This window comes from Solanum stenotomum, chromosome 8, assembly GCF_019186545.1.
Source record: "Solanum stenotomum isolate F172 chromosome 8, ASM1918654v1, whole genome shotgun sequence".
Taxonomy (NCBI): Eukaryota; Viridiplantae; Streptophyta; class Magnoliopsida; order Solanales; family Solanaceae; genus Solanum; species Solanum stenotomum.
The window spans coordinates 9,498,575-9,523,462 of record NC_064289.1 but is presented as its reverse complement, the minus strand read 5'-3'; the positions used below and the strand labels follow the sequence as shown (position 1 = coordinate 9,523,462).

At 31.4% G+C, this 24,888-nt stretch overlaps 4 protein-coding genes across 5 annotated transcripts; 2 read left to right on the top strand and 2 right to left on the bottom strand.

Moving 5' to 3' along the window:
• The first annotated feature begins 366 nt into the window (after positions 1–366).
• LOC125874834 (profilin-1-like) lies at positions 367–2,095 on the top strand. Its single transcript, XM_049555864.1, has 3 exons — positions 367–679; positions 1,360–1,497; positions 1,768–2,095. Exons 1-3 carry the CDS (start codon positions 557–559, stop codon positions 1,900–1,902), a joined length of 396 nt encoding a protein of 131 aa, XP_049411821.1. The 5' UTR covers positions 367–556; the 3' UTR covers positions 1,903–2,095.
• A 3,317-nt stretch (positions 2,096–5,412) lies between these two features.
• LOC125874830 (protein OXIDATIVE STRESS 3 LIKE 2-like) lies at positions 5,413–6,411 on the top strand. Its single transcript, XM_049555860.1, has 2 exons — positions 5,413–5,901; positions 5,993–6,411. The coding sequence occupies exons 1-2, from the start codon at positions 5,651–5,653 to the stop codon at positions 6,258–6,260; spliced, it is 519 nt and encodes a 172-aa protein (XP_049411817.1). The 5' UTR covers positions 5,413–5,650; the 3' UTR covers positions 6,261–6,411.
• A 6,570-nt stretch (positions 6,412–12,981) lies between these two features.
• LOC125874796 (protein IQ-domain 26-like) lies at positions 12,982–16,143 on the bottom strand. Of its 2 annotated transcripts, none has more exons than XM_049555827.1 (4): positions 15,866–16,143; positions 14,458–14,881; positions 13,868–14,074; positions 12,982–13,782 (listed from the first exon to the last, which is right to left on the bottom strand). In XM_049555827.1, exons 2-4 carry the CDS (start codon positions 14,869–14,871, stop codon positions 13,186–13,188), a joined length of 1,218 nt encoding a protein of 405 aa, XP_049411784.1. In that variant the 5' UTR covers positions 14,872–14,881; positions 15,866–16,143; the 3' UTR covers positions 12,982–13,185. The 2 variants fall into 2 exon arrangements, with proteins under 2 accessions (XP_049411784.1, XP_049411785.1); XM_049555828.1 differs by lacking the exon at positions 15,866–16,143 and adding an exon at positions 15,586–15,657.
• Positions 16,144–19,200: 3,057 nt separating this feature from the next.
• On the bottom strand, positions 19,201–23,875 carry LOC125874793 (hexokinase-2). Its single transcript, XM_049555824.1, has 9 exons — positions 23,362–23,875; positions 22,529–22,679; positions 22,258–22,440; positions 21,753–21,827; positions 21,477–21,632; positions 21,274–21,372; positions 21,043–21,173; positions 20,152–20,233; positions 19,201–19,844 (listed from the first exon to the last, which is right to left on the bottom strand). Exons 1-9 carry the CDS (start codon positions 23,631–23,633, stop codon positions 19,503–19,505), a joined length of 1,491 nt encoding a protein of 496 aa, XP_049411781.1. The 5' UTR covers positions 23,634–23,875; the 3' UTR covers positions 19,201–19,502.
• Between the last annotated feature and the right edge of the window lie 1,013 nt (positions 23,876–24,888).

Sequence of the window (24,888 nt, the reverse complement as noted above, 5' to 3'; positions counted from 1 at the left end):
ATAAATCAAATTAATTATAGCTTAATCTACTATAATGTTGGTTGATTTTGTTTCAACTAATTAGCACCATCAAATCTACTTCTTCATGGAAGGAGTTTAAGGTTTGGGAGATGGTGGTTAAAAAATGGGGAAAAAGACGAAAAAAATAAAATAAAAATGAATAAGCTTTTTACGCGTTGGTAGTAAGTGTTAAGATGTCTAAGTGAAAATTTATGTCAACTTTAGGTGGCCATCGATGGATTAGGCCTATATTTAAATTTAACAATATATATATATAATATAAGTATACAAAATATTTATATATGTTAAGATATATATTTATTATCCAGTAAGAAAAAATAGACCCGGCCGTGTGTTTGTTACACCCCGCATCATTCTCTCTTCCTCAAAACCAACACTAAGTGAGTTCCCAATTTTTGCAAACCTTTCCTATTTATACTCTTCTCCCCCCTTTTGCTCCATTCAACTTTGCAAAGCCTCAATTGTTAAAGTTTATTCAAGAACAAATTAGGTACTAATTAGGGAAAAACAAAAACAACATTTTTGAGTGGCCAAAATGTCGTGGCAAGCCTATGTAGATGATCACTTGATGTGCGACCTTGATGGCCATCGCCTTGCCTCGGCGGCTATTCTTGGTTTTGATGGCAGCGTTTGGGCTCAAAGCCCCGCCTTCCCTAAGGTTATTTTTATATAATCATGATGTCTGAATCAATTTATGCATAACAAATTTATCGAGTATGTGTTATGTAGTACTCTTGTGGAAATGTTTTTTTAAAAAAATTGTAATGTTTGGATCAATTACAATAACAATTTATCGAGTATATGTATGGTATCTAGTCTTGTGAATTTTATTACTAATGGTGATATTTGGATCAATTGGCTAATAGTAATTTTATCGAGTAACTACTCTCTAGTCTTGTGGATCTGTTCGTTTCACAACAATGTTACATCTCTCGGAAATGGATCTATCCTTTCGTTGTGAAATTTGATCCATCATTGATGATTATGTTGGTTAATTGTTTGTCCTAAAATGAGAATCATAGTCAAACATGATGATTGCTTAATAGACTTTGTTAAGAAATAATGATGTGCCTTGCTAATAGCAGCTTTTGACATTATGATAAAGGTTGTGAGTTCGATTTATTGGAACAACTTATTGTGTGTGATAAGTGTTAAGAGGAGTTGAGCTAACTGTTAGGTAATGCCAACATCATGTCTATACCAAGGCTCAGGTGATGGGCCATGGATGACTGTTGAAGTTATGATCGAACATGATGGTTGCTTGATAAATTTTGTTAAGAAATAATGTTGCATGCATACTTTCTTGTTGAGTTAATGTGCTGTAATTTTGTGTTTTAGTTTAAACCAGAGGAAATTATTAATATCATGAAAGATTTTGATGAACCTGGATTTCTTGCTCCCACTGGGCTATTCCTTAGCGGCGCAAAGTACATGGTCATCCAAGGAGAACCTGGCGCTGTCATCCGTGGCAAAAAGGTGTTTACCCCACTCCCTTATCTAATTTTCTTGGTTTCCACCCGATATTCGGTATCCATGTTGGAGCCTGACTGGATTCGTGTGCCGGGTCACTCCCCTAATTGTTACTCTTCTTTTCATCAAAATCAATTCAAATCTGCTATTAAATGTTTTGCTCTGAAAAGCCCTAGAGCAATTACTAAGTTTGGTTAGATTTGTAACTACCACTACATAAAAAAGTGATACAATTAATTAACGGTAATAGATTAATTGAAGTCGTGTTTTGTGTAGGGGTCTGGTGGAATAACAATCAAGAAAACAGGCCAATCGCTGATTTTTGGTATCTACGAAGAACCAGTGACTCCAGGACAGTGTAACATGGTTGTTGAGAAAATTGGAGACTACCTCATTGACCAGGGTTATTGAAATTTCATAAATCCCATAATTAATCTTTTTTGTATTTTTGGTGATTGTATTGTCACTGGAGGTTCTTTTTTTCCCCTCAAAGAAATAACTAGCCTAAAGGTTACTATTTCCTTTTTGTTATAAATTTAGTTATATAGTTTACTGAAAGAAGCAGTGTTGTGTATTGATAACTTTTTTGAGACTTTTTATAGAGACCGCGTTTTGTAATAAAAAGATGTTTTAATTGGATCTCTTTTTTTGAGTAAACTGTTTTCTATGTTTTGAAGAGTTGCAAAAGAATCAAAAACAAAAAAAAATGGTACACTGGAAAAGATTCAAACAGATTATAGTCTTAAGAAAGGAACTTCATATTCTTAACCGCATTTTCCAAATATTAGATCTTTAACATGCTTGTGTCACTATAACTAAGATAATTTTTAACGATAATAAATATACATATTAATAAAGAGTGTTAAATATTTTATTGACATTAGTTAATTGTCATTAGATCTAATATCGTTATAGTTTTTAGAGATATTTAGAAAGAATGTCAATTGCCTCTAAAAAAAAATATCCAATGACAATTAAGCTAATATCTCTAATAAACCACCACTAAAGACCATTTTTATATACTGTATCCTTTGTTTGCCAGAAAGTCAGGACACTCATCATTTGTTTCTCTCCAAATGTGTTTGATAAAGAAAATAAATATATATTTATTTGAATAGTTGTGTCACTTTAGAATTATAAAAGGATTCTCACGAGAGAAACCAAGGTATCTTTTCATTCTCTACAATTTCAAAAGAACAGACACTTCCTCTGCTTTTTCTCCTACCTCCTTCTCCAATTCCAGCAAAGTTCGTGAAGATTCTTTGAAGATTTCTTCTCCAAAAAGTGTTGGAACGAATAACTATAACATGTACGATTTTAGATTGTGACTTTATATATATGGTATAGTTCGTATTTATATACATGTGATTGCACATTTTAACTTGTGAAGCAATATTCAATGATTCTGCAAACTAAGTATTTGTTTAGATTCTTCGGACCTGAATAATGATGAGACAAATACACTTTATGATTGTTTAAAACTTATTTGAGGCTAAGTACTCATAATTAATTGATGATTCTACTTGGTGCTCTTCGCAATCGCAGCACAAAGTAGCACTAACCATATAAATCAACCTTGATGTCTAACATTTATATACTGTGAGTCTGTGACAATGAAATCAAAATTTTATTTACTTTTTTTAAAAGATAAATTGACCATCATTCTTTCTTTTATTGATTTCTCAATCGATGTTCAATATCTATATTAAGTTCAATTATTTTGAATTCGTACTGTGTAGCCCTAGCCCTACCATTAAGACTCAAATCCAAGATATCATATTACAAAAGAAACAGTTCCACACCGACAAATTAAACATCATTTAATAATCAACAATATATGCCAAAGAAAGCATGGGAAATTATCGAAAAGACGTGAGTGATGAGTCTCAATGTTGGGCGGTGATATATACAAAGTATTTTAAAAACTAGTGGCTGCGTCAACCAGCTGATCATATATTTTGGTCCTTTTACTCATCCTTATCTATATCTATATACAAGAAAGAATCAAAGTGATTTTGCAGCATTTTACAAATGAAAACAAAATTTAAATTAAGTAAAGATTATGTTTTTATTTATTAAAAAATCTCAAAATAACACAAAAGATATAAGTAGATAAACGGCTTATAATATTTATATTTAGATTTAATAAAACGGTTAGGCCTCAAATAACTTGTCGACGAAAACATTATTCAAATTGAAACACACGTATACGGATCAAACAAAGAAATTTATAAGGATTACAAGACTTCTTAATTGTTTTGTAGATAACTAATTTGATTGAGTTATTAATATGATTGGATCGAAGAACAACAACGTTTTGAGATTCAAGAAGTTACGAATTATATAACTACTAAATACATCTTTACATCAATATTATACTTAAAAGGTGCCACTTTTTTTTTTCTATTTAAGTTAAAGTGGTAAGCGTTATGCTGACCCATTTCTTTTCAAGAGAATATATTGCTCCCTTCAAGTATCGTTGTTTGTTCTTAAAAGACTCTATCCGCTATATCAAAAATAAATTTTAGCAGTGACTAATTAATGGCAATAACTTAATTGTTATTAACTATTTCCTATATTTCAAATTAATTAAATTGTTGAGGTGTTTCACACTCTTTAAGAAAAAAAAATTAAGACATAAATTAGGCATAACTTTCTATTTTTACTCTTATTAATTATTGTCAAATTTATGATTAAAATAACTACATTAATTATAATAATTAATTCCAATACTAATTAATGAAGGGTAAAATTGAAAGAACATTCTAAAAGTAGTCTTAAAAATTGACAATTAAGTTAATTTGAAAAATGAAAAATGTCTCAACAATTTAATTACTTAATTTGAAATAGGGGGAGTATATTTTTTTTAGTGACAATTAACATTCTTTGTAAATGTGTTTAAGTCTATAACAATATTGGATCTAATGACAAATAATTAATGTCAGTCATGACTTTAACACTTTTTGTTAATCTCTACATATATTATTGCTAAAAGTTAGTTTTGATGTGTTAACACTTTAATGACATAAATTAGACTATAATTTTAATTTGAAATGTATATACAACTTATAACCTTCATTAATATTAGTAAGATATTTAACATTCCTTTCTTTATGAGGGATATATAATTTTCCCATCTTTTATATTTTATCATATTTTGAGTGGTTTCCAAAGAACTAAAGTAATACCTCTCGTGTTTGCCAAGTCAGTGGTGTTGATCAGTTGATGTAGAACCATTGTTTCTGATAAGAATTTGGAACAATAATTAAATTACATTTTTTTTAATGTATAAAGAGTCTTCGAGCAATGATAAAATTATCTCTGTATGATTTATAAATTATAAATTCGAACATAAAAACAATTACTAATAATTGCATTAGAACCTTACACTTTTAACTAGATAGTCTTTTTTCAATCCTATTAACACGAAATACTTTAGGTACCGAATTATCTTTTAATTTTCAAATATATATGTCAGCCAATTGAGGGCCTAAGAGACCAAGACAGACACTGACACCATGACACGGATATGGATGGTTTCCCTTTCTATCTTCTTAACTCATACTAATGATCGATAAGTTCACTTTTTATGGGTCGATAATATAAAGGAATTTTAATTTATAGTATTCAATTATCTATAAATAGATACAAATTAAATAATAACTTTTTCCTAAAAAAGAAAAAAAAGGAGTCAAATTAGAGATAAAAAGCTTGATTACGTGTCATATTAAATTAAAATTACTATTTGATAATAACGTAAAATATTTATACAAGGCATTAAATCAGTAAATAAAATGATAATGTTTATCCTCGATATTGAAGGCATTCATTGGAAACCAACCAACTATAGAAGAAGATAATATCGAATATTAGGATAAGGCAAGCAGGCAGGACATATTCAATTCTGAATTATTTATTTTTCATTTATCAAGAATTCCCACTTTTTAGAGCTGCCCTTCCTATTCAACTTTTGACACGTGTACTATTTTTTTTTAATGTTGATCTTTAAAATTAACTAAATCCACACATTATCTTCTTATGCATAGACACCTATATATATGTTTCCTCAACATTCAGAAAAATCCCATGTTTTTTTCCAATCCTAATCGACCAAAAAGTTGTTTCTTTTCACTTTTTTCTTGTTCTTAGTATACCTAAAATGGGTGATGGCAATATTGAGATGTTTAAAGATAAATGGTTTCAATGTGGTAATAATTTGGAGAACAAAAATTGTTCTTCATGGATGATTAATGAAGGTGATAATAATAGTCAATCGTCTTCGTCGATCGGAGAATCATCGTCAACGATTTCGATTTTAAATTGTAATTCTTCACTAGAGACCATGGATGATGCATCTTCGGATGGGGCTTTGTCCGATTTATCGACTCTTATGGCTCAATTGCCAATCAAGTAAGTTATTTAAATTGAAATTATTTAACTTATATACACTGATAGTATAACGTCAGTCAGTATTGTAATATGTGAAGATTTTTGAATGTAGGAAAGGGCTTTCGGAGTATTATGAGGGGAAATCGGAGTCATTTACATGTTTGGGAAGAGTTACAAGTTTAGAAGATCTTCCAAAGAAGGAAAATCGTTGTAATAGGAAAATGAAGAAGTCGTTATACAAGTCATATACACTTCCTAAACCAATCATGTTCAAGAAATCTTCAAGGAGTTCATTTTTATCATCTTGTTATACTAGTAAAAGACCAAGTTCTTCTATAAGCGGGAGCAGGCCACCTCTAATTCCTGTACAAAGAACCTAGTTTTGCTAATTAGTTAGATATAGGATCACCTTAATTAGCATATTAACATTAATTATTCCTTTTTAACTAATAAGTAGTGAGGAACAAATGGAAATGAAAAATTTACGGATTTTGTAGACATGGTATCATGATTGATTACTAATTCTGACTTGGTAACTTGCCACACCTCTTTTCGTGGAAGAATTTGTTTGATTATGTTTTGTAATTTCGTAATTTAATTTGTTTATGTCCAAGTGAGTTTAATATTCATTAGTTAGGTCCTCAAGCACTCTACTTGACATTAATGACACGATTTGTGTTCTAATAGATTGATTTTTAATTTTTACTCTTCACATAGGCTAGTTTTAAACTTTTTACCCTTCAAATTGATCCTCTCTACCAAAACATAACTTCTTGGAGCCAAACATAACTTATGAAATAATTCTCTAGAGGCGTCAAACATAATTTGTGAAATATTATGAAATAATTCTCTAGAGGCGTCAAACATAACTTTGTGAAATATTATATGATCTGTAAATGTTTTTTACGCAACATAGCAAAAGTGCAAATGACCCCACTCCTTATAATTTTGGGCTGCCTTTGACTCATTTAGTTTGGACATTCTCATTGTAAAATGGAGCCCAAATAACAAGTGGAGTTGGACAACTCATGAATCTTTCCGCTTTTAACTAGATCCACTAAGTTATGCTCGTCAAAATGAATTGTAATGTTAAATGTTGTATTTATTAATTTTTCATTATGATTTAGTTATTTAATTTTATTATATCTTCAGTTATATGTTATGTCTTAATAAGATGGGAGTAAATATCGGATACAAATAAGTTTTTATTTTATCTGCGCATGTTTAATATATAAACCATATACACTCATTATGGTAAAAAATTAAAATAGGGTGGAAGTATGTATTAATTAATCAACAAGTTTATTATCAAATACATGTTATATATGTAATTGTGTGATGTAACCAAAAGTTTGTATATATCTTACATAATCAAATACAAATTATTATTCTGATATTGAAATTAATTTTTGCCCACATTTCTTTCACTAGTATTTTCTAATTCTTTTTTGGGGTCCTCTCATTTTCTCCCTTTTTGGTTTTGATTGAATCAATCCATTCTCTTGGACATGTTCCAAGAAGGTCAAAGTGGAACTTTTGTCTTCTATTTCATAAACTTCATCGAAACTATTACTTAGAAAGTAATGGAAAAACAGACTGTATTTCATGTATCATTTGACTAAACAACAAATGAGCCGTTTCTTTCAAATTATGTTTTAATTACATCCACATTAACACACACATATACACACTCATTTTTCAAAATTCAAAGTTTGAAATCATGTTATTACGAGGATATGGGACTAGACTATAAAATAATACTCCTATTTCAAGTAAACATAGATTTTCGTGTAAGTTAATGAATAAACAAACCTACCATAGATCCTAAGATAAGGTTATTTAATTATAGTATAGGACGAGGACCACGTTATGTGACGAAAGCAATGCATTTCCCAGCAACTAATCCACATGCCCATTGTCTTTCTTCTTGTCATTCTTAACATGTATATATTCTACCACTTCTTAACGGACATGCTAACTAATTAGGGTTTTATTCATTCATTAGTTTTTTTATTATCGCTAATGTTCGTATCGGTTTGCATACGACTCGATTAATTTCATCGATTATGTGTTTCTTCGCAATTCGCACAAATATAAGTACCAAATAACTTTATCCATTCTAACTTACACAAATGGGGGGAAAATCACATATGTCGTCGTCCCAATATATGTGATGGTGTTAATTTGATTTGACACTAAATTTAAGAAAGAAAAAAATGACTTTTGAAATTTGCGATCTAAAATATGTTGTTATTATTAATAAGTCATCTCATTATTAATGGTAAACTAGACATTTTAACGTCTAGGACCGACTAAAAGGGAAAGAATGTCAAATAAATTGAGACGAAATGAGTAATATTTTTTTTATGAGAAATTGACATAGATAGTTGTCCACGAAATAGTAATCAAGAATTGTATATTTTTTAGATAAATATACACACTTTTGATATAAAAAAATATATATTTAATTAGAGAATATAATTATTTTTGAACGACCAATCAAATATATAATATCTATACTTATCCCTACAAGATTTTAGACATGAAATTTTATAATTCTCGACTCACCCCATCGATTTCAAATTTAGATCATTGTTCAAATTTATTGTTTCTTAGATATAGTTGGAGGGAAAAATTAGGTATTGATGGACATAATAATAATAATAATAATAATAATATATATTTTTTATTATTATTATTATTAGGGAAAAAGGACAAATATGCCCCAAACTATTGTAAATGGTATGCAAATACCCTCCATCATACTTTTGGGACATTGATGCCCCTGCCGTCCAAAAACTAGAGCATATATACCCTTTATACTAACGAACATACACGTGTCATAATCTTATCCACCGATCCGACATTTATCGACGGATAAGATTGCGCCACCTGTCCCTATTTAGTCTTCCGTTAGAGTGAAGGGCATATATGCTCTAGTTTTTTGACGGCAGGGGCACCAATGTCCCAAAAGTTATGACGGAGGGTATCTGCATATCATTTATGATAGTTCGAGGGTATATTTGTCCCTTTTCCCTTATTATTATTATTATTATTATTATTTTGCACAAAGGTAGATACGGTCAAAGGGTAGATAATTACATAGACCCTTCGTGTCATATTCTTAAAAATGATGATGTATTTTAGGAAGAATTAAGAGGGTGTGATGATGCAATGGGGTACAAGTTTCAAGAGTAAACTATCCTTTTTGCACCAAAGGCCAAAACTATCCATCAAATCAACAATTAATCATTGCTGATTAGAAATTCTGGATTTGATTCCATTAACACTCTCCATGCTTTAGTTTAAAAAAATTGGACTGTTTAATTCTCACGTAATATTGTGTTATGATAATCTTACATTTGATATAAGATTCAGCACACTACAATTTTATACCTAAAAAAACAAATGGAGTACTTTTTAGTGAAGTATATATTACTACTTTCTTTACAGATTTAGTAATTGGTATTCGATACCCACTAACTCAATTAACTTATACTCATTAAAGGAGAAAACATTTTCTATTAGATTAAATTTTTAATTCTTTGAATCGAAATAAAAAAATATTTGAATCAAGAGGAATAATTTCATTTGTCATAATATGTTCTTTCCCTAAACATGTTTAGTTCCTTATCAAACATCATTTCTCATTTAATTAAAATGGTGTTCTAATGAGCTTAAGAGTTTTGTTGGCAAAGTAATAAATAGGAGGATTCAATTGACAAACGAATTCAAGTACATGAGTCTCCCAAATCATTCCGCCTTGAATATATGTGTAGTGAATGAAAAACATGGGCCACCTTAGTCCTTTACATAACCTTTTTAGCAAATGAAAAGGTGGTATGAAGAATAACAAAAAATGTACTTTTACGACACGTATATTACAGTTATGAATTTTTACATTGCCTATGTGAACCAATATAAATGAATTTCAAATACTAAAAAACATTATAAGAAGGAATCTAATTAAAAAATAATAGAAGAACAAGATGAGCAGAGAACAAATACGTTGGGGGTCCATTTAAATAATTTATTTATTTTGGAAGTGTGTCAAAGAGGTATATCTCTGCAAATCTAGCAGAAATTGGGGAGGGAAGGTAGGGCCAAAATATTATTCTACTAAACAACTTCAAATTGAAAGGATGGAATACAGTGTTTAATATTTTCAATTTCTGTCCATGATGTCACTAGGGAATATTCCTGTCCAAAACCAGTAGAATAAATTTGAAATTTGAAGAAACGAATCATTAGAAACACATAATTACTACTATCCGATACGGTTGATTTCAATTTGTTTGTCTTGCTTATTTATTTAGATCATTTTATAATAGAATAAATTCTCTTTAAGAACTTTTTAATTTAGAGAAAAGACATAAAGTCACTAATGAAATTGTCTCGTATTTTCATAAAGATACCTTAACTTTGGAAGTATCCTGTCACCCTACAAAACTTTTTAATATCTTTGTAAATGGGTCATTTTGATCATTCCCTCATCTGGGTCGTGACCACGCACATGCAGAGACGTATCCAGAATTTTGAGATGATGGGTGCACTATTATAAAAAAGGTTGATCTATGATATAAATTTGATCGGTTCGACATTTAGAAAGAAAATTAAAACAAGATAAATATAAAATTCAAATTTCTAACCTCGCGGAGAGAGGTGCACCCAGTCATAATCACATTATGTGATACTTCAAGTGTGGGTTCACACATCTATATTTCAATATTTTTTCTAAAATATAACACTACTATATGATCTCGGGAGGGGACCATGGGTTCACGTGAACCCGGTGACCCCCCCTAGATACGCCTCTGCGCACATGAGGCTTGTGATGTAGTGTTTTCACTGCCATTAACCAGTTTAAAAGTGTCACGTGTCGCTTTATTTTTCTATTATTAATTATTTCATTAATTTACATCATCTTCCCCAAATTTAAACTCAAAAGACCCATTGGTATCCCTCTCTTCACGATTTCATTTTTTTTTCAAAGCAAGCTAAGATCAACGTTGGTACTCTCTTTGACGAATTCATCATCTTCCCCAAGCACAATAAGGTAGGAATTCATTTTCACTTTTAATTTCCAGTAGAAAGGGTTAATTTGAAGTTTTTTAAGATTTAATTTCTTCTTAATTTTGTGATTATGTTTTGATCGAAAATGTCAAATTCAATTCCTTGTTCCTCCAAGAATCTTGACCAAGTAACATCAACAAGGAGATGATTAGCACGAAATGATTTCACCAAGAGAGACGAGAAAATGTGAAGAATTGGGAAAGCTGAGAAATAACAAACGAAAAAGACTTTTTTACTTTAGTAAAGAATCGGGTCGAGCGGAACGGGTTGAAAAGAGTGAGCATCACCCGCGGCAATTCAGACGGGGGAATGAGTCAAAATGGCCCATTTACAAAGATATTAAAAAGTTTTGTGGAGAGATAGGACACTTTCAAAATTAAGGTGTCTTTATGAAAATACGGGATAATTTCAATGGTGATTTTATGTCTTTTTTTCTTTAATTTAATTATTCTAATTTTAACTTATGACATGTTTAAGATCATCATATTAAAGAGCATTTTGATACAATTTACATTTTTTTTATTTCAAATCACAAGATTTAAAAAAATTATTTACATTTTAGATTTTGTATTAAGTCAAAAATCAAATTGTCAAAGTATAACAGAGAGAGAGTACTATTTTTAGCTGCATAAACAAACAATGGATAATGGATCGAGAACAGTGCCTGCCTGCTTGATTTGTTAATTTTCATGGTTTTAAATTATTTACTGTAAATTCTAAAAAATAAATATTTCAAATTATTGTTTATTCCTATGTTTATATTTGTTTATCTATTTTGAACTTTAAATTCTTTTTATTACAATACTCATATTAATTAATGTATAACCTTAGATTTTGAAAGCTGATATAAAAAATAAGTAATTAATGTTAAGAATATAATAAGAAAAACTTATTTGATATCTTAAAAGTAACAAGTAAAAGTGAAAATCTATCTTTGAAATAGTGAACAAGTAATACTTCTTCTATTCTTTATTACAATTTCTCTTTACACTCACCTTAAAAATTATAAATAAAAATTCTTTACAGATTACCTATCTATCTCATTTTAATACACTCTATTTACGTGCGTATTTATTAAAATTACAATTAATGAAGGAGAAACTTTATAATATTTATACTTTTAAACATAATTAATTGGATAAATTGAAAAAAAATTAGTTAAATGTAATATTTTTAAAAATATGTAAACAAAACACGATAAGTAATTTAAGACGAAAGGAATATTTATTTCTATTACATGAGCGAGGAGTAGGACTAATAAGAAGGTACCTAGAAGGTTAACTCTATGGGAAATAGATAAAGTATTTTGAGATAAGATTTTTGGGAAAAACATATTTGTCAAAAGTATTCACAATTTTCCATACTTGAAACATGCATCTTACTTTCCAAGACGTAGATTTTATTGCTTTATGCCTTTTTAGTTTTATGCACCCCACCCCACCAAAACGCACAAACTCCTCATCTCGAACAAATATTTTCTTCGATACATTTTAATTATTAAAATAGCTGATTTAAAATAATTGTGCTGATTTAATCTTGGACTATATATATATAATTCTTAAACTTAAAACCCTGAATTCACCGGCTAACTTTATGAATAGCTACTCGTATGTATCTTTTAGATACTCAAATAGTGTAAAACACTTTTACAATAAAGTAATAGGTTTAGTATCTATCACTCAGAAAACTTCCTTCCATTTTTGGGTGTGTGTTATGTCTATATAACCGAGACCTCTCATGAGAAATTGGATCCAATATTTTTGTTCAATTAAACTCATTTAATTGATGTTCAACTTTAACTTCAAATACATGTTAAAACTTCAATTTGAAACGCAATACTAAATAAAATGGCATAAAAAAGGGTTTTGACACCCTTATTAGTTAGGTGTGTGAACTTGCGGTATTTTCAAAGTTTTGATTTTTGTAATAGGTAAAGTTAAAAGGGCCTTTTCCTAATCCAAGATCTACGGGAATTATTAACAAATTTTGTGACTCAACAATGTTAGAATGCTGAAGATTTGATAAAAACCTTTCACTGGATACATTCAAGAAGAAAGATTCATTCATAAAAACAGTGTCAAAAGAATTTACACAAGCACACCCATTCTTTCCTAGTACTAATTTGTCACCATTTCTTTGAAAGGATAAGCACTAGAGAAGTTCAACTTTTTTAGATTATCTTTCTTCTCTATACAGCCAGTCATATCTTATAATCTATGATTCAAAAATTACTCAGAAACAGTACTCTTCTTGCACTTGAGAACAAGACTTTTGCATTCTAACTCCACTAAAACTTGTTCTTGATGCCATTATTTCGTTCAGCGACAGCCTCTTCTTTGGCCCTGGCTCTGGTCTTTGCTTTGGTGCACTATGGGACCGTAGCTTAGCACGAAATGACTGTGTGTTAGACATGTAATTAGGAAAGTTGGCATAAGCTCGGAAGTATCCATCACCACAAATGCTTTTGGCTGGTGTAGGTGGTGCGTTGGACCGTCCAGAACCTGCAAAGCGAGGAGTAGTTTGTGCAGAGGCGAACTTGCATTGTTCGTCTGCTAGAAAGCTCCAGTTAACATCCTGAAGATGACGGCAATCTGGGATCGATAGATGAGCTGGAAGTGGACAGGGGAGTGGTGATGACATAGCTTGATAATGCTGCTCATCGCCAGATTCAGACATACAAGCATTGTTCATTCTACGCGATCTGGATTTGGTCCTGAATGTGTCAATTTCTACAATTTTCGGGCTTTCATCAAACCCATCATACGATGTATCATTCGAAGTTGAAAGCCTCTTGCTATGGAATTCACTTCTATATTCATCAAATCTTTCCTGCCAAATCAAAACCAAAACAGAACAAGATTAACTAATCAATTCACACAACTAGAATAAACCCTAGGGGGAACTAGATTCTTACAATGGACCTCCTAGCTCGGATCTCGGGTTGGTGTCTAGTGTCATTAGTCATTGAACGACGAGCTCTTTGAGATCGAACAGCAGCCTGCGCTCTGATGAGCGCCTGCATACTGTGAAGAGTTGCAGCAGCTCTTTTTCGGACAAGGTAGCCCCTTACTAGAGCCTGCAATTTCACCAGCCCTTTGAGAGCTCTAAGAGCTTTTCTGGCCTGCAAAAAAAAAAAAAAAAAAGCCCAGAATTAGATCTTGTATATTAAACAACTTTTAAGACAATGAAACAAACATAACATAAAACATAAAGCAAAAAAAAAAAGTGAAAAGTGAAATGAAACTTCAACATCACTCCAAAGACCACATTCAGATACTACTACTACAATTTCAAATTTCAAATTTATTGGATGGCATTAAATGAGGGAAAGTATAAATGTTGTATAGGTAAAACAGACAATAATTTCATAGACCAACATGAAAATCAAAGGCAATAGTACTGCTCGATTAGAATGTTCGGAAGGTACTTTGCTGACATTTTAAGCTACCATAAAAAACTTATTAAAAAAAAAATGATTCAAATTTTTCAACATTAATGACTTACCAAATAACCCCTGAAAACAGTTTGAATCTTAGCAGCAGCCCATTTCTCCCGCCCACCTGTAAACATAGCACCCCTGCCCTTGCTAGTCAATCTCACCACCGCAACAGCCGCCTGCGCTGCAGCTACCGCGGCATCTGCTGCTGCCGCAGTAGCTGCAGCCACAGCAATTGCGTGCTTACTCTGCTCCTTCTCATTCTCAGAAATGTAAGATCTCAGCCAATTAGAATCCACCGCCGGCACACCTCCCGGAAAGTTCACCGGATTCTCCCCAACACCCATAGATTCTTTAGACGACTTACCAAAACTCCATCTTTTCTTATCTCTCTTGTCGGATGAATTCGACATATTGTCAACATTCTCTTTGTCTTTCTTCATCCCAAGCAACCCTTTGAACCATCTTGAAGCTTTCCCCATTCTCTACAAACTGAAGAAATAATAAAGCCAATGTCACAAAATGTGATAAAAGAGAGATATATAGTAATGGACAGAAACTTTCAGAATCTTTACATGTTGCGAGCAACGAAGTGATGAGAACAGAACATTGCAGTGTGGAGGAAAAAGTTACTTAATAAAAGGTTTCAAACAGTATATAATAATTAATACTTGGGTTAAAGATTGGATTTTTATTTTTTGGGGGAAAAAATTTCATACTGACACAACCTCGTGAAGAACTGAGAAACAAGACAAAAAGGTGTGGCAGCAACAAATATGTTTTAAAAAAAATATTAATATAATGGGGGCAAAAAAGATTGAATGAAACTTCACCACCAAACAAACAATAAACTACAGACCCAAAAAAGAAAAAAGAATCATTGAATAAGTTTGAACTACGATTTTTTAAATTGGTTCAAACTATTGCCTCCTCCTGCAGTTCAAAAATAAGGTATTATAACTTCCACCAGTAAGAAACTCAAGTAACTTACATAAAGCATAATCATTTACCTGCACCCCCAACCCCGTCAAAAAACTCAAATTTAACAGACAAAATCATCAAAACTGCAAAAAGTAGCAATAATCACCAAAAATGCATGAAACTTCAAAAGAAAAACCAATCTTGTTAATTTTTCTCTATAGCCCACTGAATTAAAGATTTTTAAAAAAGAAACAAACTTTCTTCACTTTTTTTACCTTAATAATCTCAAAGATACTTTACTCTCTCTCTTTAACTTTCTGGAGCAACGTGAAATAAAATAAAAATGAAGAAATACTTCACCCCACCACCAAATTTTTCAGCGGCTGACACAACCCCCGTGAATTTGTTGTGGATATAACAGAGACCCATTATAAGGCTTTCTTCTTCTTGAGCTATTAAAAAGAAACATCCAAAACGGGATTTGCTAACAGACCCAAAAATGAATTTGTACTGTAAATTTTTCTTTTTTTCACTACCACCATTAAAAGCACTTACCAAAAATGTTAGCTTGAAATTTGATCACTTCAGTTGTGTACGAGCCAAAAAGGGTGTTAATAGAAAAAAGATCCTTCCGATATGGGTCTCCGTATCAGCAGCTGATTTTTTCATTGACTTAAAACGATTTGTTCAGAAAACTCTGCCATTGAAGATCTTCCAATAAGTTATTACTATTGGAAGAAACAGAGGAAATGGTGGGGAGAAAGCAGATCTCTCTGTTTTCTTTTAAGTATATTTTTGGAAGGCGAGGAGGACTGAGAGGAGTAAAAATATCTAAGTCTTGAAAAGGTTTATATAATCACTCCAATTAATTCGACATTAGAACGTAATTAATTGCTTAATTGTTTTTAGGTGGTATACAAAGGAGTTTTATTTTTTCAAATTTCCTACAAATCCGGGGATTTTGAATTAAGGAGCAGCCTATGGTATTAGGGGTTGTTTTGTAGCTCGTTTTGAAGCCACATATAGCAGCTGATTAAAATGTAAATTATTCACCTATAAAATTAAGGAAAAATTATCTAAATACATAATTTATTTTATTATATTTTTAAAAATTTTGAGCATTTGAAAAAATTACAAAAATTTTTACTTTACGTAATGAGTTGGAGACATCACTTTATGCGATGTATAGGTCGAATACATTATGTAAGTCAAATACATTATTTTACGCAATATATCAGGACGTACGCTATTTATCAAAACTTTACTTTACGTGATGTATCGGGTGATGTATAGATTGGATACATCATTTTACGCATGTATCAATGTATACACAATATGTCGAGATGTTGAGTGATGTATTCGAAACTGAGATACGGTGTATCAGGACGTTGAGGGATGTATTCAAAATCGAGATGTGATTTATTGAGACTTTTTGTGATGTATACGGGTTTCACCAAATTTTAAAAAAAATTGTAAATTGAAAAAGAGTATAAATGTAATTAACTCTTAATATTATGAAATTAGTGTAAAATCTACGTAAAATTAATACGATATTATTTATGCTTTGCAAATTCGCCTAACTAGTATATAATTGAAGGCATTTATATAATATCTTATAAATAAAATAACTAAACTCTACATAAATTATTTGTTTTATAAGTAATAGTTATTTCATCTTCTATCCTCATATAAAATAATAGTATATATTTTCTCATAACATATTAATGCATCAGTTACTCGATTTTCCAAATTACAAACAATACTACATTTGTTTTATACATAAATAACTTTCATAGCTAGCTATAGACCATTATACTTGATCCGTCCATCTTTACTTGTTAATTATATATAATTAAGATTGAAGCCAAAAAAATAGGTAACAAATAACAAAATGATTCCTTTTTTCAATATTTTTCAACAATATTTATCTATGTATAATATTGATTGAAAATTTGATTATGTACATTTTAATTAATTAAATTAAAAATGTAATTAAAGTGTATGTATTAGATGTTTAAAATAGTTTCTCTCTATAAAATAATTTTAATATCAAAAGCACATTGATACTTGTCATTTTTCTTGATTTGACTCACAAAAATAATTAACCAAACACAAATTGTTTATCAAATACACTTTTTAAATGGATTTGCCAAAAACAAATTGCTTTTTTTGAAAAATACTTTTCTGAAAAGCTAATTAAAAAAACGCTTCTAAAAATAAGCAATTTTTAGCAGCAATGCCAAACAGACTCTTACTATTAGGTATTGAAAAATGATTTAGAGAATAAGTATTTAATATCGAGGGTAAAACATGAAAAAAATAATTATCTTTTCTTGATATGTTAAAAGTGACGATTAAAAAGAAATGATTTTAGAAATAAATGACAAGTAAAAGAACGTATGGAGTATATTCAAAGGTTAATATAATAAATATCTCTATTATTTATTATTTATTATTTATTAAGGTGTGTGTCAAGTCTAAAATAAACAATTATTATTGTACAGAGGAAATATAAATTATATACCGAAGTTAGTACATGAATTATTTTTTACTAGCGTTACCAAACGATTCATTAGGGTCTGGATCAAAGTTAGAGATCTAGGTAATTTAAGTTTAGTCCAAATAATATATTTGTCTTAAAATTTAATCTAATATTAATAAATTATTTTTAAGACTAATTTTAGAAGGCTAGAATTGTGAACTGATAAACTTTTAATTTACAGGTGGTAAAAATGGTAAGTTAGTTATGGTGTAACTCTCGATTTCTCAGACTTAACAGATAAGAGCTTATCTTTTCAAATTTCAAAAAAAATCTTTCTTTAATTGGTTCAGATACTGTAGATCTCATGAACTGCAATCACCCATTATATTTTACTAATAATAGTAGTAGATTTGGACTTCTATTTGAAAAAAAGTATTTTTATATTATTCTATAATAATAATAATAAAAATATAAAAATAATAAGGGAGTGGCAGGTCAATTATCTAATTATGAGTATAAGCTTAAACCTTAAAGATATTATTAGTTGATCTTTCGTTCTTAATTTTCGATGGCGTACGATTGAATATCGTGTAATCTAATCTTATTAACCTTAATAGTAATTCTTACACATTAATATATATTTTGGTGCATACTCTAAAAAAGATAAAGTAAAGTAGAGTTGTCTAAATCCATCCATTTTTAAGACCCTAAAGGACCACAAATTATAACTTTATTTTTAAAGATGAAACCATAATTTGGTTCAGCCATTAATCAATCGCTGTCTTTTTATTTATCTATAAATTGATAACAACTCCCACTATCGTTTACTTCGATGTTTGATGCAGACTTAATATATCATGATTGAATTTGAGTTGTATTAATTACCATGTGTATATGAACTGTGAAAGACTTTTTGCACTCTAATTTAAGTTGTAATATCAAAGGTCAATTTACTAATTAAAACTTCTATTTGATATTTAATTTGTGATGGATCTAATTATATAAATTTATCTTTTATTTTGCGAGTATAGATGGAAAATGTAGCAAAACGGATAGCATCAAAACCTACCATTATTTTTTGTTTTGATCCAATAGGTGTTTTTAGGACCTCTATAAAGAATAGTCAAAACTAATAAAGAATCGTTGCACTTGAGCCAAAGGGTCCTTCAAAACACTCCTTGAGATAGAAATGAGGTTTACATAACTCTATCCTTGTGGAATTTTACTGTGTGTGTATGTTGTTGAAGCATTAGCAAACTGACTGTTTGAAATCGGCCCAAAGGTCTAAAGATGAAGAAGTAACTACAACATAGACAAGAGAGAGTTGCATGGATAGTAAGCACCCTCCTTCCATGTTTGGTTGCGGGTTTAACTAACATGTTAGCTAACCAGATAAGTCTAGCAATGAAATAATACCCCATTTTATTAAACCCTACAAAATTTGATTGCAGTAGGAAAACTAAAGACAAAAAGGGGAGAATAAGCAATGCTGAGTTTCATATAATTTCTTTGCACCCTTTTCCAGAAGAAATATGTTGGCATTCCCAGGAATAATATCCTAGAAAACCAAGTACAAGTGCTGGAAAATTATGGAAATAATTGTAAGAAGAACCAAAAAGGAGAGAGAATCCAAAAAGAAAAGGCTAGAGAAAAAACATAATATAAAAGGTAAATGGAGTTTCCTCTAGCTAAATATCATTTTGATCACTCTCACTTGTCTTCAACATACACGGAGTTAGAGGCCGCAAGGAGTGCCGCGCCAATGCCAGAACCATCATTCGCGTGCTTGAAAACAATACTTGTGGCCATTTCCTTTCCAAGCAATTCAACCAAAGTGTTCTCCAAGCACTTACTGTATTCTGTATAATGTTCATACAATCCGCCATCCATGGCTACGACAATCTTTTCTGGACCACTTTCCCTGGGTGTATCCTTTCCCATCTTTTTGATAATGCCCAAGATCCCAGCTGCCGCAAGTCTGGCGCCACGTGTTGCAACAATATTACACAGCTCAACAACTAATCTCCTTGTCTTCAAGGAGGTATTGGATATCTGAAATACGATGAACAAAATATATCTAGTTTCAATTCATGTTGTATCATCATATCAAATGCTAACAGTAAAACTAATTGCTGCAAGGGAGTAAAAATCAACAATTTGATTTCCACTTCCTTGAGACCGAAAATTTAAATTTGATTTGTTGCCATCAGTCCTAATTAAAACAATCTCTATTTGCTCCAAAGCAATATGACCAAAGAAATGATATTGTTTGTAAAAAGAATAATAGCCACACCACATCAAAAGGCATTCTTTTTCTTATTTTACGTGGGAGGTATTGATAAAGGGGAAGAGCTAATACCTCTAAGATATCCTTCAACTTGTCGCCAACCACTCTCAAATCAGAGGATGTGTCATGATGCATAGCAGACATTTCAGGTGTCCTGCATATATTTTTCTCAACTGTTATGAGAGCATCTGCTCGAATATAAAAAGGTAAACATGACAGATATCAAGCAGACAGCAAATGACTATTCGACTTTTGGTGCTAACAATATCACCTTAGTTAAAGCAATTATAGCTTGATTGTGTGACTGTAGCACATTTGCTAAAACAGCAAAGGATGTCATTAAAGATGGGATATAATGTAGCTCATTCTTTATAGACTGTGTTGCCTGAGAATTAGAAACTCACACAATCAAGTTATAATTGCTTTAACTAAGGTGATATATAGATAACTCTCATTGTTCAGTACTCTTTTTTTCTTTCTTTTTTTGGTGAAGTTGTCAGTACTCTTTTTCTTGTCAAAGTTCCATTATCTGGAGTTGATTGATCCTCAAATATTATGGGGTATGTAAATAAGCATGCTTGCTCAGTAGCATATTAGTTATTGGATGAAATTATTTTCATTGCAACTTCAAAGCGAAAAATAAACAATAGGCTCAATAATCAAGTGGATAGGAGAGAGTGAAACATGTTACCAAGCAAGTCATAATAGACAATGAATTTGATATGAATTGTGAGTTGTGTATGGCGCCAAAGTAATTATGTAAAGCACCAAAAATGTAATGAAAGCTCATAAATGCATGAGCAATATTACCATACTCAAGCTTGATCAACTGATAACCAGAACAGCAACAGAATGCAGGCAAATTTGTTGACCCGAGAAACACTGCCTAGCAGTTGTTTGGGCATTTAACAGTGTGTTTTGCACAAGAAGATCACTAATAACTCTATAGTTAGTAAGAAATACCTCAATATGAATGAATTCTTGAGTTTTGGAGGAACTTCCTCGCCAAAAATGCCAGCTTCTTCAGCCATTCTAAGTAGAACTCTGCGTAAAATTTCTCCCAAGTACATTCCAGAACATATCTTCTCAAATATCTGTCAGGATCAATAGATATCTCTCTCAGGTTTATCGAGTTAATTGCAAAATCGAGATTGCCTAAATGAACAAAAGGTATACAAGTGGATAAGCAATTACCTGTTCACCAGGATTTAAACTATCGGTATCCATAGCATGATCGTACTCTGTCAAGGGAAGGTGGGAGGACCTAAAGTTACCCCATTCCATATTGATCACCTAGAAAGAACATGAAAGGACTTCAACAACTATTCCACGGTTGATCAACAAAAAAGTGAAATAGAGTCAAAACAAGATCAATAGTCATTGAAAAGTTCCCAAACCATTTCTCCAGATTTAGGCAGAGGACCGTGCCATTTGGGAATTGCCTGAGCCCGTTCCACATATGCTGCATTGGTCCCAGTACCTAATATCACAGCAATGGATACATCCTTATTGGTGAATCTACCACCAGCCAATGTTCCAACAGTATCATTCACCTTTCATCAACAAGTAACTCAAAATCAAACTTTTACAACTAAGCTAGGTAACATACATACAATTTATTCAAGCGCCCTTCAAAAAGAGTGTTACTACTGAGCAACATCAACCAAACTTACAAGCGCTGAGACCCTCATATCAATTTCTCGTTTTTGCATTGCTTTTGTCAGTTCTGCAACAACATCTTTGCCAACCTGTCACCCAGTAACTGTGAGAGCTTATTTTTCAGTTTATTAAATATAATAAGAAAAAAAAACTGAGAATAAAATTACAATAGATTAACATAGTTGCTGTAATGGTTTTAAAATCAACTGCTGTAACTTGCTTGAATTCACTTCTCTTTGATTGGAAACAATGTGAGTACCATCAAAGAATACATTACATTCAATGTTTCAAATAACAAGAAACCAATGCATCAAAAGGTAAGCATGGTTGATGTCGTGCTCTATCATCAAACCATTAACCAAAAGAAAGGTCAAGTTCTCCAAAACCAAACGTCTAGAACAGGAAAAGTATATGAGTGATTCAAATTGAAAGTATCTCAAAGTTGTCTTTCCGACAAATCAAACTTCAATTGCCTAAGAAAAGCTACAAAGAAGATGTAGTTGGGAAGGAAATGGATACCGTGTCATCAATGGAGAAACCTTTCGTCCACCTGATAAGAGTTCCAGAATTGATTGAAGTTTGCATTATTGGGAACGAGAAGGTGAAGCCTAATTCTCTCTGCCTACCAGGAGGTGGATGAAACTCTTCTCCTTCTTCAGCTACGAATTTTGCAAGTTCTGCCGCAATATAGTCAAAAAGTGCCTGAAACATATGAACTTCAAAAGTTCAAAATCCACGCAAAACAAAATAACAGAAAAGGGAGCAACATTTTGAGTGGACAAAAACTTACTTCTGAAGTTCCAACCATCAAGTTTGGAGGAATTGATGCCTCTGCAAATTCTTGATGGATAATGCCACCATCTTTTCCCCCCAATTGCACCTGCAATACTCGAAAATTTGTTCCACCAAGATCCAATGCATAAAAGACTCCTCCTTCATCGCTAAATACAAAATTTACCAAAGAGAAAAATATTAAAATATTTACCTTTTACCAATGACATAGTACAGTCATAACACGATGTATAATTAAATCACCCCTCTCCACAAGATAATTCTTAATAAAGTTTAGAACTGTCTAAAAGAACAGTCCAACAAGCATAGAGAGAGGGATTAAGCTGCAATGCATTGATCATAACATCATAAAGAAATTAACTTTTGACCATATAATCAAAAGATAATACATTCGACATGAAATTTGACCCTGGAATACAATCAAAACAAGGTCATTTGAACTGGAGCAGCAAGCCTATACACTGCACCATATTCAGTTCTGATGCTACGGATGAAATTCAAAGAACCTTCGTTTTCTGAACATTGTTCTAGATTGAGTAGCTAGTTAGAGCACACAAAACATGTTAAAGCAAGACCAGAGGAGGGTCTTATGAATTCCGCAATACAAATTCAGGTAATCAATATCTACATAGCATAACTCCCAAGCTTCAGCATACAAATTTAAATCATAAAGAATTAACCTTTTAAAACATTTCATACAGTCATCAAACGGTTTTAATCATTTCTCGTAACATAACAAATAATCCTAACATTTCCCCCAATTATGACTTTTTAAATACATAAATTCTATTTCAAGAAAGAATAATTAAATAATTGAGAGGAGTAACGAACCCAGTAGGGAGATTATCGATATAGCTAATAAGCATCTTGAGCTTGCTGCCGCCTTCAGAGGCGAGTCCGGCGTGCATCTCCACCGTCATGGCATCCGCCACTTGCTTCAGCTTGCCATCTGGGGTGGCACATTTCTGCTCGAATTCCTTCAGAATTGCCCTGGTACGTGCCCATTTGCTCGATTTACCCATGCGGTGGCGCATGATGAGCGCCGCCACAGCTACCGCCGCCGCTGTACCTACCACCACCGCAGCCACCGTCGCCTTCTTCATCCTAACTATCCGATTAAGGTAAAAATGATAGAGAAGGGGAATTGGGATTGATTAATTAAGGATTGTTATTACAGTAATAATAATTTTATGTTTATGTTCGTTATAAATAAATGAGATGAGATCAAGATTATGTATTGATTAATTAATGGGGAAAAAAGGGAAGAAGAAGGAGAAAAAGGGGGAAACTATTTTTAATAAAGGTGAGGGAATGAGGGAAAATCGGCAGTGACAGATGAAGTACCCACCCTTCTTCAGACACATATGGATTTCACTCCAACATCATCAATACGTATATTACATCGAGTCCTTTCTTTGTAAAAAATTCCATTGGGCATGTACAAGACATTCAACCATATTACTTCCTCCGTTTCACAAAGAATAATCTAATTTGACTTGACATAGAGTTTAAAAAAATAAAAAAGATTTTTGAATTCTGTGTTCCTAGATTAAAGTTATGTCAAATGTACAAAATTGTCTTTTAATCTTATGGCCTTAAACATGCAACGTGAAAAGCTAAAATTAAAATGTTATCAAAAAAAGAAAGAGATCATTCTTTTTTAAACAGACTAAAAAGAAAAGGAGGTCATTCTTTTTTGAAAAAGAAGAGTAATATTTTGGTGTATTTAAGATTATAATTCTTTTTTGAAAAGGAGGAGTAATATTTTGGTGTATTTAAGATTATAAGATTCAATTTTTCATTTTTTACTTTATTGATTTTGTATCAATCTAGAATGAAACAAGTAAATTTAAACAAAAGACATAATACATAAACATGACCTTTAACTTGGTTTCAACGAACAACTATGCTCTCAAACTTTGAATGTGCACAAGTATGCACTTAAATTTGTATAAAATGAAACAAGTAGACACGAGTGTCCTACATGGCACAATACACGTAGGATGTCATGTAGGACACAAAAATTGTCATGTAGGGTGTCATGTAGGACGAATGTGTCCACTTGCTCAATTTTATACAGGTTTAAGTGTCTACTTGTGCACATCCAAAGTTAAAGGTCATAGTTATCAATTGACGTCAAGTTAAGGGTCATGTTTATGGATTATGCCAAAACATAAAAAGTATTATGATAAGTTTTTTAAATCAAAATTAATGATTCAATGATTGAACTAAAAAAATAAATAAATGTGAGCTCTAACTTATGACTTTTGGCTTAATTTTAATATTTTACCTTAAAATTAAGTGTTTATAAAGACCTATTTTAATTCTTTCAAAATACTTCAAAAATACTTGTAAACA

Coding starts and splice junctions, on each gene's coding strand:
- LOC125874834 (XM_049555864.1), top strand. CDS start 557: ATGTCGTGGCAAGCCTATGTAGATGATCACTTGATGTGCGACCTTGAT. Junction 680..1,359: donor AAAGCCCCGCCTTCCCTAAG/GTTATTTTTATA, acceptor TTTGTGTTTTAG/TTTAAACCAGAGGAAATTAT. Junction 1,498..1,767: donor CTGTCATCCGTGGCAAAAAG/GTGTTTACCCCA, acceptor TGTTTTGTGTAG/GGGTCTGGTGGAATAACAAT.
- LOC125874830 (XM_049555860.1), top strand. CDS start 5,651: ATGGGTGATGGCAATATTGAGATGTTTAAAGATAAATGGTTTCAATGT. Junction 5,902..5,992: donor ATGGCTCAATTGCCAATCAA/GTAAGTTATTTA, acceptor TTTTGAATGTAG/GAAAGGGCTTTCGGAGTATT.
- LOC125874796 (XM_049555827.1), bottom strand. CDS start 14,871: ATGGGGAAAGCTTCAAGATGGTTCAAAGGGTTGCTTGGGATGAAGAAA. Junction 14,075..14,457: donor CTGTTTTCAGGGGTTATTTG/GTAAGTCATTAA, acceptor TTTTTTTTGCAG/GCCAGAAAAGCTCTTAGAGC. Junction 13,783..13,867: donor TCCGAGCTAGGAGGTCCATT/GTAAGAATCTAG, acceptor TTGATTTGGCAG/GAAAGATTTGATGAATATAG.
- LOC125874793 (XM_049555824.1), bottom strand. CDS start 23,633: ATGAAGAAGGCGACGGTGGCTGCGGTGGTGGTAGGTACAGCGGCGGCG. Junction 21,633..21,752: donor ATATGAGGGTCTCAGCGCTT/GTAAGTTTGGTT, acceptor TGTTGATGAAAG/GTGAATGATACTGTTGGAAC. Junction 21,373..21,476: donor TGCCTAAATCTGGAGAAATG/GTTTGGGAACTT, acceptor TGTTCTTTCTAG/GTGATCAATATGGAATGGGG.